The sequence below is a fragment of the Chionomys nivalis genome, chromosome 26 (genome assembly GCF_950005125.1).
Source record: "Chionomys nivalis chromosome 26, mChiNiv1.1, whole genome shotgun sequence".
Lineage (NCBI taxonomy): Eukaryota > Metazoa > Chordata > Mammalia > Rodentia > Cricetidae > Chionomys > Chionomys nivalis.
The window spans coordinates 15,235,700-15,248,899 of NC_080111.1; the positions used below are offsets into that span (position 1 = coordinate 15,235,700).

The 13,200-nt window shown below is 44.8% G+C and overlaps 1 protein-coding gene across 2 annotated transcripts in view; it reads left to right on the plus strand.

The window, feature by feature from the left end:
* Lpin2 (lipin 2) overlaps positions 1-13,200 on the plus strand; it is a 70,427-nt gene that overhangs the window by 26,007 nt on the left and 31,220 nt on the right. For both annotated transcript variants that reach the window (XM_057758497.1, XM_057758498.1), the window contains exon 2: positions 10,826-11,026. In XM_057758497.1, coding sequence (XP_057614480.1) covers positions 10,835-11,026 — 192 coding nt within the window. In that variant the 5' untranslated portion in view covers positions 10,826-10,834. The remainder of the gene's footprint in view (positions 1-10,825; positions 11,027-13,200) is intronic.

Sequence of the window (13,200 nt, forward strand, 5' to 3'; positions counted from 1 at the left end):
GACAAGAAAAGGATGTTGGATCCCTAGAGCTGGCGTTAGAGGCAGTTGTGAGTCACCTGATAGGGTTCTGGCAGCTGAACTCATTTCCGTCAGAAAAGCAGAAAACCCTTTAGCCACGGAGCCTTTCTCTAACCCCATCTTTTGTTATTTTTGAGGCAGGGTCTCATGTAGCCCATGCTAGCCTAGAACTCACTATGTGACTCTGATTTCAAACTCCTGATCCATCTGCCTCCAGCTCCCAAGTGCTAGGTATATGATAGGTATTTGCCCCAGTGCCTGGTCTACTGTGTTCTTAAGATAAACACAGTCTGTTCTGAATATACTTTCCTACTTGATCCCATTTCTTCCATATTTAGGAGGTCTGAAACAAGGATTTGCTCTTTTTATAAAATAGCAGATGGAGGGGAAAACTGGTATTGGATTTTGAAAAATTGACCTGAAAATTATTGCACAAGTGACAAGGTGAAGAGATAAAAGTTGAGGGTTTTTGAAGGTGAAACCAGTGATCTTTTGTGGTTCATTCTTTACCTGCTGAGAAGCTGAAGCAAACCGTAGGGCCACTACTGGGGAAAGAATGTGCATTGCTATAGTGGCAAAGTATTTTTTCCTCTTTGTGAGCCTTACTGTCTTATTGTTCTGTTGCTGTAAAGAGACACCATGACTAAGGCAACTCTTACAAGAGAAAGCATATAATTGGGGGCGGCTTACATTTTCAGGGGTTTAGTTCATTATCATCATGGCAGGGAGCGTGGTGGCGTGCACAGACATGGTGCTGGAGAAGTAGCTGAGAGTTCTACATCCAGATCCTCAGGCAGCAGGAAGCGAGGAACACTGGGCCTGGCTTGGGCTTTTGAAACCCAAAGGCCCACCCGCAGTGACACACTTATTCCAACAAGGTCACACTTGCTCCAGCAAGGCCATACCTCTTAATCCTTCAAGTAGTCCCACTCCCTAGTGACCGAGCATTCGAATTTATGAGCCTGTGGGGGCATTCTTTTTTTTTTTTTTTTTTTTTTTTGGTTTTTCGAGACAGGGTTTCTCTGTGGTTTTGGAGCCTGTCCTGGAACTAGCTCTTGTAGACCAGGCTGGTCTCGAACTCACAGAGATCCGCCTGCCTCTGCCTCCCGAGTGCTGGGATTAAAGGCGTGCGCCACCACCGCCCGGCCTGTGGGGGCATTCTTACTCAGACCACCACTCTTACTCAACTGAACCTAGCTAATTTATTTCACAGATAGTGAAAGTGGTCAGTATAAAAGATAGACCTCAGTAGTAATGTTTTCTACTCCCTTAAGGAAATACATTGTAGTGAGTGTTATGTTGCACACTGTAATCTCAAGGCTGCAGCAGAAGAATCCCAAATTAAGTTATACCATAAACCTAGTCAATATAAACCCTACCTTTCCAAACAAAAGAACATGTAGAAAATATGCTTTGATGAAACCATAGTTTATCACTTTGCTTAAGGCCCTCTGTCTTCTCGTTAAAAGAAAAAAACACAAACAGACTGGTAGCTAGCTCAGTGGTAGATTGCTTGTCTAGCATATGAAGGGCCTGGCTTCAATTTCCAAAACGACTGACTTTTTTAAGTAGGCAGCACCTCTGCTAGCTGCAGTTGAGCTGTTTGCATGCTAGTTTTACCAGTTGGTTTTTGAAGGGAAATAACAGAGGCCTGGGCTTTTGAAACCTCGGCTATAACAGTGTGGGCATGTGCATATCCTTTGGTAGACTTTAGAAACAGACTCCAAACAGTCCAGGCGAATAGAAATTTAGGAGAGATGCTGAGAGGGCAAAAAGTTGCAGAGATCCTTTAAGCGCACCTCTAGCTGGCTAAAGCCTGTTCTCCCAGGAGGTGTGCTTGGAGCCCCAGACACCAGCTCAAGGATTCTAAAGCTCCCCTGTGAGAAAGGCACAGAACAGTGCCTAAGGCTGTACATGTTGTTCATCAGTTTATGACAGACTAATTGCAGAAGTAGCAAAGATTAACAGAGACTCTTGGCATTCACATGGGGCTGACTCCCTAACCTGAGTTACCTTCATAATTAGTCATTAAGTGCTTTTGTAATTGAAGGGAAGTTCTATTTTAGAAAACAGCCGGAATGGTGAGAATTTTGATCATGTATAATAATTCTTTAAATTAATAGTATAAATGGTAAGAATTTTGATCAGGTATAAACCTTAACAGGAAGTTCCCGGCCACATCTGCCCCTTTTTTGCCCATCTAATCAGATTGGGTCTCTCATCGATGCTTACTGCATCCCAGCTATGTGCTGGGTGGTTTCCTGCCTCCGTCTCGATGGGTCATAATCCAGAGTACTGCGTCCTTCCCCTTAGCATCTGCCCTGAGCCAGCAGCAGCTCTCATAGGTTCTAGTCCCTGTGGATATATCCAGTCTACATTAGAGCTGTTCCATCTTCTGACCGTTTTTTTGTTCGATGGTTTGTTTGTTTTGCTTTGCTTTCTTGTTGTTTTAAAGCATGTAGCTCATGCTGGCCTGAAACTCACCATGTCTCCCAAGAATAGCATAGAACTCTTGATCTTCTCGCCCCTCCCTCCAGAGTTCTGAGATTATAGGTGTGTGTCGGCATGTCACCATGCTTGGATCTCATCTCCTGCTTTACGTTGCTGTGGCTTCTCTCTTCCGATTCATCCTCCAATACGATCTGCTGCCATCACCCAGATCACACCCAGCACCCTTGGGATTAGATTGTCCTGGATCTGAGGTCATGTGCCATCTCACTTTTGTCTTTCAAACTCTATTTCTTTGTCACATGCTATTGTCTCTACCTGCCAGAACCCCCTCTTTTCCCACTCCATTTAGCCCCTTAGATTTATTTCCACGCCTAGAAGAAGTTTGGATTTATTTCTTGGGTTTTTCTTTTTTCATCCAGAAATCTTTTTTCACTCTGCCAAGCAGATATTTTTTTTCTCTTTTCTAATCTTCTTAAAAGTCAGTGCATGCCTTTAATCCCAGCACTCAGGAGGCAGAGGCAGGTATCCCTGGGAGTTCAAGGCCAGCCTGCTCTACAAGTGCAAGTTCCAGGACAGCTAGGACTGTTAAACAGAGAAACCCTGTCTCAAAAACAAACAAACAAACAAACAAACAAAGTCAGTGAAGGGGAGGAAGTGTGACTCAGTGCAGGCCTTACCTTCTCATGCTGGGGGTGGGGAGGGGGATGGTGATTCAGTGCAGGCCTTATCATCTAATGCTCATGGGGGGGGAGTGTGACTCAGTGCAGACAGAGCCTTACCTTCTAATGCTCATGGAGGGGGGGGAGTGTGACTCAGTGCAGACAGAGCTTTACCTTCTAATGCTCATGGAGGGGGGGGAGTGTGACTCAGTGCAGGCCTTACCTTCTAATGCTCATGGGGGGGGGAGTGTGACTCAGTGCAGACAGAGCTTTACCTTCTAATGCTCATGGAGGGGGGGGAGTGTGACTCAGTGCAGGCCTTACCTTCTAATGCTCATGGAGGGGGGGGAGTGTGACTCAGTGCAGACAGAGCCTTACCTTCTAATGCTCATTTACATGGTTTGATACAGACCGTTAGAAGGAAAACAAGACCACTACAGCAACATCACAGGGTGTTCTGTAAGCTGAGACACTGTGTGTCCTGTTCTCTTGGTGGATCCAGGCCTGCTCTGTGGGGGGAGGGGTTCTCTTTGAATCTTAAGGCCCTGGCATGAAGGGGGTGCTCAGGTTTTTGACTGAATAAAAATTAGCTTTTTCCAGGAACAGGCTGGTAGAGCAGGTGTTTAGTTAACAACTACAAATCTCGCCGGGCGATGGTGGCGCACGCCTTTAATCCCAGCACTTGGGAGGCAGAGGCAGGCGGATCTCTCTGAGTTCGAGACCAGCCTGGTCTACAAGAGCTAGTTCCAGGACAGGCTCCAAAACCAGAGAAACCCTGTCTCGAAAAACAAAAAAAAAAAAAACAAAAACAAAACTACAAATCTCATGTGTTTCTTTTTTTTATTATTAATTTATTTATTTATTAAAGATTTCTGTCTCTTCTTCCCCGCCACCGCCTCCCATATCTCTCCCTGTCCCCCAATCAACTCCCCCTCTCTCATCAGCCCTAAGAGCAGTCAGGGTTCCCTGCCCTGTGGGGAGTCCAAGGACCTCCCACCTCCTTCCAGGTCTAGTAAGGTGAACATCCAAACAGCCTAGGCTCCCACAAAGCCAGTACGTGCAGAAGGATCAAAACCCAGTGCCATTGTTCTTGACTTCTCAGCAGTCCTCAATGTCCGCTATGTTCAGTGAGTCCGGTTTTATCCCATGCCTTTTCAGACCCAGTCCAGCTGGCCTTGGTGAGTTCCCGAAAGAACATCCCCATTGTCTCAGTGTGTGGGTGCACCCCTCCTGGCCCTGTGTTTCTTAAAGGAATTACAGTTGCTGTCCATAATAGTTTCTAAGTTAAGTCTGCAGGGTTTACATAGAAGGACTTGCCCTGGGTACGGCTTCTTTTAGACTTCGGTTTCCATTGTGAGAGAACGGCTTGTCCTGGGAACTTTGTGTTCCGGAAGTTACTGGAAGACACTGGGTTTAACTTAGATGCTGTGCACAGGGAATACATGTTTCCTATAGCAAGAGAACCCCACTCAGCCACACTATGCTGTGCAGGCAGAATCAGAGGACCTGGGAGCGCTTGAGGGTTTGAGAGCAGCATATTTTACATGTGCAACCTGTATTTCTTGTACAATATTGCTTCCAGATCAAATGATCTTCATGGACATCTGTTCTGTGGTGCTCCCTGTGGTAGGGTGGGGTGGTGGTAAACTAGACTTGGATCACCCTTGTGCTCTTCTTTTTTCTTGTTTTATAAAATAATGAAAATTGAAGAAATAAACTAGCATTTATTGTGGGGACTAAATGGCAGGGCAAAACGAGGCCCTTATTTGGAGGCAGCTTCTCAGGAAGCCAGATGCTCTGTCAAGCCCTCTGCTACCTGTGGTGCTGCGTTCGCTCCTTTCTGTTCAGTTTGTCACCTCGTTCCTCCTTTGCTATCCTTGCCATACCAGCTGCTTATACTCTAAACATTTTATGAAACTCAAGTCAGGTCCCTATAAGACGTGGGCAAGACCCTGGGGTTTGATTCCCTGCCAGTCCTGGAAAGGGCAGAGAGGAACTTGCAGCAGATGACGCTCTGGGCACCCTGGCCACTGCTCCCTTTTATCATCAAATTCATAGATTATTCTCACCTTTATGTTATCCTGGGTTGGAGAAAAACTGCCAGGATTTAATGTTACAGCTCTGAAGGGAAAGGGATCCTGGAAGTCAGAAGCCAAGGATGACCTCCAGCTTGGAAGGGAACAGCACCCTAACAGCACTGTTGCTGTGGGGACAGTTTCCCTAATGCATAGGTAGCAACTCTGCCCAGCAGGGGAGGCTTCCCTCGTGAGGTTGTCACAGTTCTGCCCACCACTCCGTTCTGCTCCAGGAGACTGGTTGCCCTGCCAGAGCAGAAAAAGGCAACCCTAAACTGAACAGGTACAGGGCTTATATAGGCTTTCTTAGGGGTGAAACTTTCTATGGTGGAGATTTTCAGGGTGGGGATTAGTAGGATTTCAATTCCTGAGCTTGAGACAAGCTCAGAGATTGGTTGGATTTCATGCCCAGAAATCGGTTGATTTTTGTGCTCTGGGATTGATTGGTTAGGGACAAGGTGTCTTCTTTGGCCCTGGTCTTGGGGCCAGGGTTTTCTTTGACTGGCCCTTTTTACCCTACAAGGTTAACTCAGCCCTTAGGAACACGGTTTGGTACCCTGAGCTGAGGTGGAACTGGTTTTAGTGAACAGTAGTAGGGCATAAACTTGTCTCTGTCTCGCTCACAAAATACAATGATGCTGCCCTTGCAAACCCATGTCCTATTTTTAAAGATTAAATGAGGTGTGTTTGATCTTAAAAAGTAGTAAGTAGTCACCAAACAATATGTCCTCTTGGGCAGTCCTACTAATCTATGATTCAGGTTGTTACTGAACCCTTGTGTCTAGATTGTCATAGAAGTGAGAGCAGACTGAGTCATTCTTTAAAGAGTAGGGGTGCACAGTCAGAATGATAAGTGAGATGTAGTTGTGATGGCTCAGAAAACCCCCTGAGATGTGTAGAAGGAGCGGCGGGCTGCGTTCCCGGCGCCCCGCCACCCGCATGGCTAGCTTTACACCCGAAATAACAACACACAAATTGTATTCTTTTAAACACTGCTTGGCCCATTAGCTCTATCCTCTTACTGGCTAACTCTCACATCTTGATTAACCCATTTCTAATAATCTGTGTAGCACCACGAGGTGTGGTTTACCAGGAAAGATCTTAACCTGCGTCTGTCTCCAGTGGGAGAATCATGGCGACTGTTTGACTCGGCTTCTTCCTCCCAGCATTCTGTTCTGTCTTCTCCACCTACCTAATTTTCTGTCCTATTAAAGGGCCAAGGCAGTTTCTTTATTAACCAATAGACAGATGACCCCCCTCCATCAGAGATGCAGTTGTGTCATTGGAGGGTGGAAGTGTTTAGTGTGACTTCTTGTGTATCGTAAGTAGGTAGAGCTGTTTGGGAAAGTGGTCTCTGTAGCTGGTACTGTCTATTTCGGAGCTGAAGTGATTGCCACATATGCTGTTTAAGAAGACACTTAGGATGGTTAGAACAGAATGTCATGGATAGCGTCTGACCTAAACTAATGTGGATTACACAATAGACATTTATTACAAATCTGGTGTGGCTTCAAGTCCAAGGCTGAGTTGCTGAGAGGTTCAGTGTATGTGTTGGGGGGCAAGCACCTTTTTATAGACTTGCCAGTATCTTGTTATGTCCTCACATGGCAGGGTAAAAGAGAATGCTGACTCTTGTCTCTGTCTCTCTGTGTATATAAGGACACAAGTGAGGGTGAGACACTTCTGATCACCTAACCCTGGTTACCTTCCAAAGGCCCGTCTCCAAATCCCTTCACCTGAGAGATGAGGGCCTCAGTACACGGAGTAGGGGTGGGAAGGAGACACATACAAGTGTCCACCCTGTAACATCACCTATTTCTCTGACGTTTGAGCTTCCTTATCTTTTAAAATTTATTCGCAGGCATTGTGGTGCACACCTCTGATCCTAGCACTCTGAAAGCAGAGGCAGGTCTGTGAATTTGTTCCAGGACAGTCCAGACCATACAGTGAAATCCTGTCTCAAAATAGTCTACGTTGGGGTGTAGAGAGCTCTCTGAAAGTTCTGTTATTAGATGTATTGTGTAGTCGACAGGTTGCTCTTGGCCATTTCTGGGGTGTAGTACATGGTAGGGCCCTGGCCTCCATATATTTTTGTTTTCTCAGCCTACAAAATATAAACCCAATGGCTTCATGTCGTCCAAGAGAAAATGAGTTTCTTGACAGCCTGTACTTTTCTACATTTAGCAACTAACTTTTGTACAATAGTTATTTTATGTATAACAGCACAGCTCTTAACCACAGTAATTAAAATCGTCCTGAGTAGATGTTATTACACTTAATTATGGATTGTATGCTCTAGTTGATGTAAGCTTGTTACATTTAGAACATGGTGTTTTATGGCTGATGTTTAAAATTTGCTGTTTTCAGTTTCTTTTTTTAAGGTCTATACTGTGACGGTTTTTTGTTTGTTTTACAAATTGTAACATTTTAGCATTGCCATCCTCAGTCAGTCATGTAATACCGACTCTGTGTGCCACCTAGCTAATATGTTGCAACAGGCAAAAGAGCATGTCCTGAACATTTGTGCTTTACAGAACAGGGCAGCTCAGAGCATTCTAGGTGGCAGAGAAGCACTTCCTGGGAAAGGAGGTGATATGAAGAACGACCTCCAAATGAACTTCACATCGGTTCTGGTTAGAGATAATCTTTGCCCACAGAAGTGGGAACAAAGATCTGCATTTCATTTCCCTCTAAGTGAGACAAGGACTCTTCCAAACTGTAGACAGACACTCAAGTGGCAGAGCAGTACACGAAAAGAATGCTCAGCATTATTAGCTATTAAAGAAATGCAAGTCATTATATGTTGTTAAAGCTAGAGTGAGCAGTAATGCCACGTACCGTGAGGATGCAGTAATGCCACGTACCGTGAGGATGCAGTAATGCCACGTACCGTGAGGATGCAGTTATGCCACGTATCGTGAGGATGCAGTTATGCCACGTATCGTGAGGATGCAGTTATGCCACGTACCGTGAGGATGCAGTAATGCCACGTATTGTGAAGATGCTGGGTAATTTCACCCCCCACCCCCCACTGCTGGCGGGAATGTGAACGGTAGTGTAATCCTGGAAAGTAGTAGTCGGACAGATCCAAAACAGCTAAGCCTGCACTTGCTTTGCACTCAGTTGTCCTAGGCATTTGCCCTAGAATATGAAAACGCACATTCACACAGACCTGTGCGTGTGCGCAGATACTTAGAACTATGTCTTCTTTGTAATATCCAGTTACCTGTCCTTCAACAAGTAAAGGGGTTTTGTTTTGTTTTGTTTTCATGATAAGTTTATGCCATGAAATGCTATGTAGCGGGAAAATTGAATAAGTTATTGGTACAGCTATATGGATAAGTCTTCAAAAAAATATGAGGGAAAGAAGGCAGTCCTAAAAGACTACATATTTTATGATGCTATTTATATGACTTCCTTCCTAAAATGACAGACATTTCAGAAATAGAAAACATATTAATGGTTGCTAGGAACTGGGGAGAAGACGACACTGGTTGTGATGTTTTGCTGTGTTCTTTCTCAGAACTCTGCAACCTACACTGGTCTCACAGCAGAAAGGCAGTTTGCTAATTCATTTGTTTATTTGGTGTTTTGGAGATAGTTCAGGCTGTCCTTGAACTTCTGATCTAGAAAGGCTAATTTTTAAAAGTGTAATCAGTCGGGCCTGGTGGAAATCAGGCAGAGGCAAGTGGATCTCTGAGTCGAGACCAGTAGGGTCCTCAGAGTGAATTCCAGACATGCAGGGCTGCATAGTGAAACCATCTCAAAGAAAATAAACAAAAAGATGAAGAAGAAAGAGATACAGTGAGGTGATCTGTGAGTATTCTGATAGAGCAATGTTTCTGCCACACACATGCATGCTTTTAGCTTGTTGATTGGTCTAGCTTATGTATTGGTAGTTCGTTTGATTTTTTTTTCCTTCTTTGTTCAAGAAGTAATTACTGTCAGATACAGTTGGCACACACCTGTAAGCCCAGCATTTGAGAGGCTAAAATAGGATTTTATTTGGCCTTGAGTTCTAGGCCAACTTAGGCTACAAAATTAGACCCTGGAGAGAGATTGGCCAGTCGTGGTGGCATAGCCTTTAATCCCAGCATTCAGGAGGCAGGGGAAGGCAGATTTCTGTGAGCTCAAAAGCCACCTAATCTATCTCTCTAGTTTCGGGCCAGCCAGGACTGCACAATGAGACTCTGTCTCAATAAAGTAAAAATTTAAAAATTGTGTATTTGATGTATGCATAACCTGCCCTTGCTATCAAAGCCAATTCAATCATCCTAAAAGCAAAGCTACCAGTCTGCGATTGTTTCATGATTATAACATAAAGGACTCCACCTTAGGAGATTGTAATAAGTTTAGTTCCTGGTGTGTGTTGCTCAAAGCCAGCTCTTTGGTATGAGCAATTTGAAGCCTTGGTCATATAAATACCCAAAGGAAACAAGCTGCCAAGCAGCTAGACTGTGGTATAGTCATCTCTGTGTAGACCGCTGAGTGGAATCCGTGCTGCCCAAGCATTGCCCGGCTCTGGAGAGTAGGTTGAGTTGTGTCAGACAGGAACTGGCAGGTCCCCTTCATTTTCTCAGTGGATCTGTGCTTTGTTCCTGTTCCCCCTGGGACTTACCTGACCACACAGGATGTCTCTAGAACTTTGCAGAGATGGAACTTTGAGCTTAGGGCAACTCCAGAGCTGGTCTAAGGAGACCACTGTGCACATGGTCAGTAGCTGGGACTTGTCGTTCCTGGAGTCCAATAAAAATTGACTTCTGGATTAGCCTTGAACTGGAGGGTTTCTCTTATCCTACTTAAGGGGAAGGGCTTTCTGTGGATTTGGCTTTGGCATAACATTAAAGTGTCCGCTGAGTGATGGTTTGCTCAAGCACCGGAATGAGATCTGAGCCTAAGGGTTAAGGGGTTTGTTTCTGTATGGACTGGGTTTTCCCGTGGAAGAATGGGGGTGGGAGGTAAAGCCAGGTTTAGGTGCACCTCTCCTCCTTCAAATTGCAGAGCTCTAGTGATCATGATTTGAATAGTGAGAAACAAATTAAAAACTCTGAATATTGTGGGACACAAACGTATTCCCCATTGGGTTGTGCTGAGGTACTGAAGGGATTTCCCTGGAAAGTAGTGTTAGCATGTGTTAGTCCTGGGGCAGCTCACTGTAGTTTGATGCAGCATGTATCTGAACCATAACATCTCAACTATCAATGGCATCCTTGGTTTCCTTTGAGACGATGAGTGTCCAGTTTCTGGTGGAGGATTAATCCCCCTGGGCCTTTTCTGCTTGGCTACTGTGGTCAGAGTGGATGCAGCAGGGTCCAACGCCTTGCGAAGCAAGAATGCAGCTGTGACTGCTCTTCAGTTGCTTCTCTTCAGGTCCTGAGCTGTTGGTGGAAGGAGATAGAACAGGTGGGCTCCCTGGTGACAGTGGAACTTCCGCAGCCTCAGGCCCCACCTAGAGGCAGGCTCCCAGTCGGACTTCTGTCCTTGTGATGTGTGACCACAGCAGCAGGAAAAGAATGGGTCCTGAATAGCCAACAAGTGTGTGTTTAACTAAAACTTTTTTTTTTTTGGTCATTGTTATTAGTTGTCAACCTCAGTGCTGACATCATCTTCATTTTCTTACAGTCTCAAACCATGAATTATGTGGGCCAGCTGGCTGGGCAGGTGCTCGTCACTGTAAAGGAACTCTACAAGGGCATTAACCAAGCCACGTTGTCTGGGTGCATCGATGTTGTCGTGGTGCGACAGCAGGATGGCACCTATCAGTGCTCACCTTTTCACGTGCGCTTCGGGAAGCTGGGAGTCCTGAGATCCAAGGAGAAAGTGGTAAGTGCAGCACCCAGCCTGCTTCCGGGTGGGAAAGGGGTCATCACGGTGAGCTGCCCCTCCTTACTCTTTCTTCTTCAACTTAAATGCTATTGGAGAAGTGGTAAGGAAACATTGTTTTTGAAGTGGCTTGTAAATTCAGAAGACTCTGTTACAGGAAGCTTCTCCAAATGAGAAAGAAACTGAAATTATGAAGATAATCCTACATGTTGAAACTCAGAACCAAACTGAAGCTGTGTACAGACAAGGAAGTGGGGCTTGTTTCAAAAACGAAATTATTTCCTTTACTTAAGACAGCACTGTAAAATAGTATAGGAGCAGTAAGATGACTCAGTGAGTTAAAGCTTTTGCCATCAGTCCTGAGGACCCAAGTTTAACCCCTGAGACCACATGGTGGAACAAGAAAGCATACTGAAAAGTTATTCTCACCTGTACCCCACGTGTACCCTGTGGTTCACATTCACATTAAAATCTTAATAAAAGAAAGAGACTTTCTGAAAATAAAATAGTGCAGGCTAGAAGCTAGCTGCTCAGTCAGTGTAATATTTGCATAGGTGCGCAAAGCCTTGGGTTCACTCACTGTCACTGCACAAGTCAGACATGGTGGCCAGTGCCTGTCACCCAAGCACTGGGGACATGGATGCAGAAGGACCATAAGGTGAGGATCAAAGCGAATTTGAGAAACATGAGAGAGAACCTATTGTTGTTTGGGAGGGAGGGAGGAAGGGAGATAGGTAGGTAGGTAGGTAGGTAGGTAGGTAGGTAGGTAGGTAGGAAGGAAGGATAATACTATTATATGGATTATGAGTAAGTAGACTAAGCTCATATAATCAGGTGTAGATTATACTTGTTTAAAAGAAATTAATTCCCCAATTGAATGTTTGTGTTTTTCCTCTTTTGCTTTTATTGGGAGGAATGTTTTTTTTTTTCAATATCCTTTCCCTGCCTCGAGTATCGGGAACTAGGGAGGTTTTTTCAGTGTGTATATCGTAAGTTTTAAAATTGAGCTAATTATAAAACTTGCAGAGTATGTAGTTGGCAACTTTTCACACCCACGTTATCCACCTGGCTAATGCCAGCCGCTCTCACTAAGGTTGTGGAGCCCTGTGAGAACACTGCCCCGCTTCCTGGCACAGGTGGAAATGCATGTGTTGAAGACTAACATGTATAAGTTAAGAGTGATGAGGTTTTTGTTGATAATTTTTGGGTACACATTTTCCTCTGCTTAAGCTTAGGTTTTTTTCTTTTCCCAAAATTAACTCCCCCCCCCCCCGGGAAAAAAAACTCCTTTCTGAATGTTACAGAATTATTTTCCACCATACTTTGCAGACCGGCCGTTGCTTGATCACCTTTGGAAAGCAAAAGCAGCTACAGTTCTGCTTCCTGACTTGGCAGCTTCCACTCTAGGGCAGCACTGTCCAGCCATAGTTAGTGCCTTGATATTCGTTTTCTTTGTAGTTTTGTTTTGTTTTTAGAGACAGGGTTTCTCTATGTAGCTCTGGCTATCCTGGAACTCACTCTGTAGACTAGGCTGGCCTTGAACTCACAGAGTGCACCTGCCTCTGCCTCAGAATGCTGAGATTAAAAACTGGGATTAGCCGTTGGTTTCTTTGTATTGTTTGTAGTGACACTATTAGTGCTTTCAGATTGGAACCATTTGGGGGTACTCAGACCATTCATTTATGCCCCGAAGTTTCTCATTAGGTGTCCAAGGATCTGTTTGTAAAATTTCTCTGGGTATCTTCCCAGCAAATTCTCCCCAATCACACTCCACCCCACCACACCCTGGAACCAGGCAACTGATGGGTTGCCTTGGTCTTTTGGCCTTGCAGAGCAGAGCAGAGCTGCAGCAGATGTGTCTAAGCAGTGTCCTCTGGGAGTGATGAGGAATTGATGGGTGCATTCTCTGCGTGCCTTCTCATCGGGGTTTGATTTCTTTACCAGGCCACACAGTTAATTCCATTATTAAATACCCAGTCAAAGTTAAAAACCCCAGTACTTGTAGGAGCGTAATACACAGGCACAATCCTATTCCTTCCTTTATATCCCAGAATCTCAGGGGGCATATTAGGGAAGAAATCTGTCCATTTTATTTATCAAAACACAGCCTTCTTATGGCAGGAAAACATAAGCCATGTCTGTGTTAAGTTGTTGTATTAGCCTGTTGTCTCACG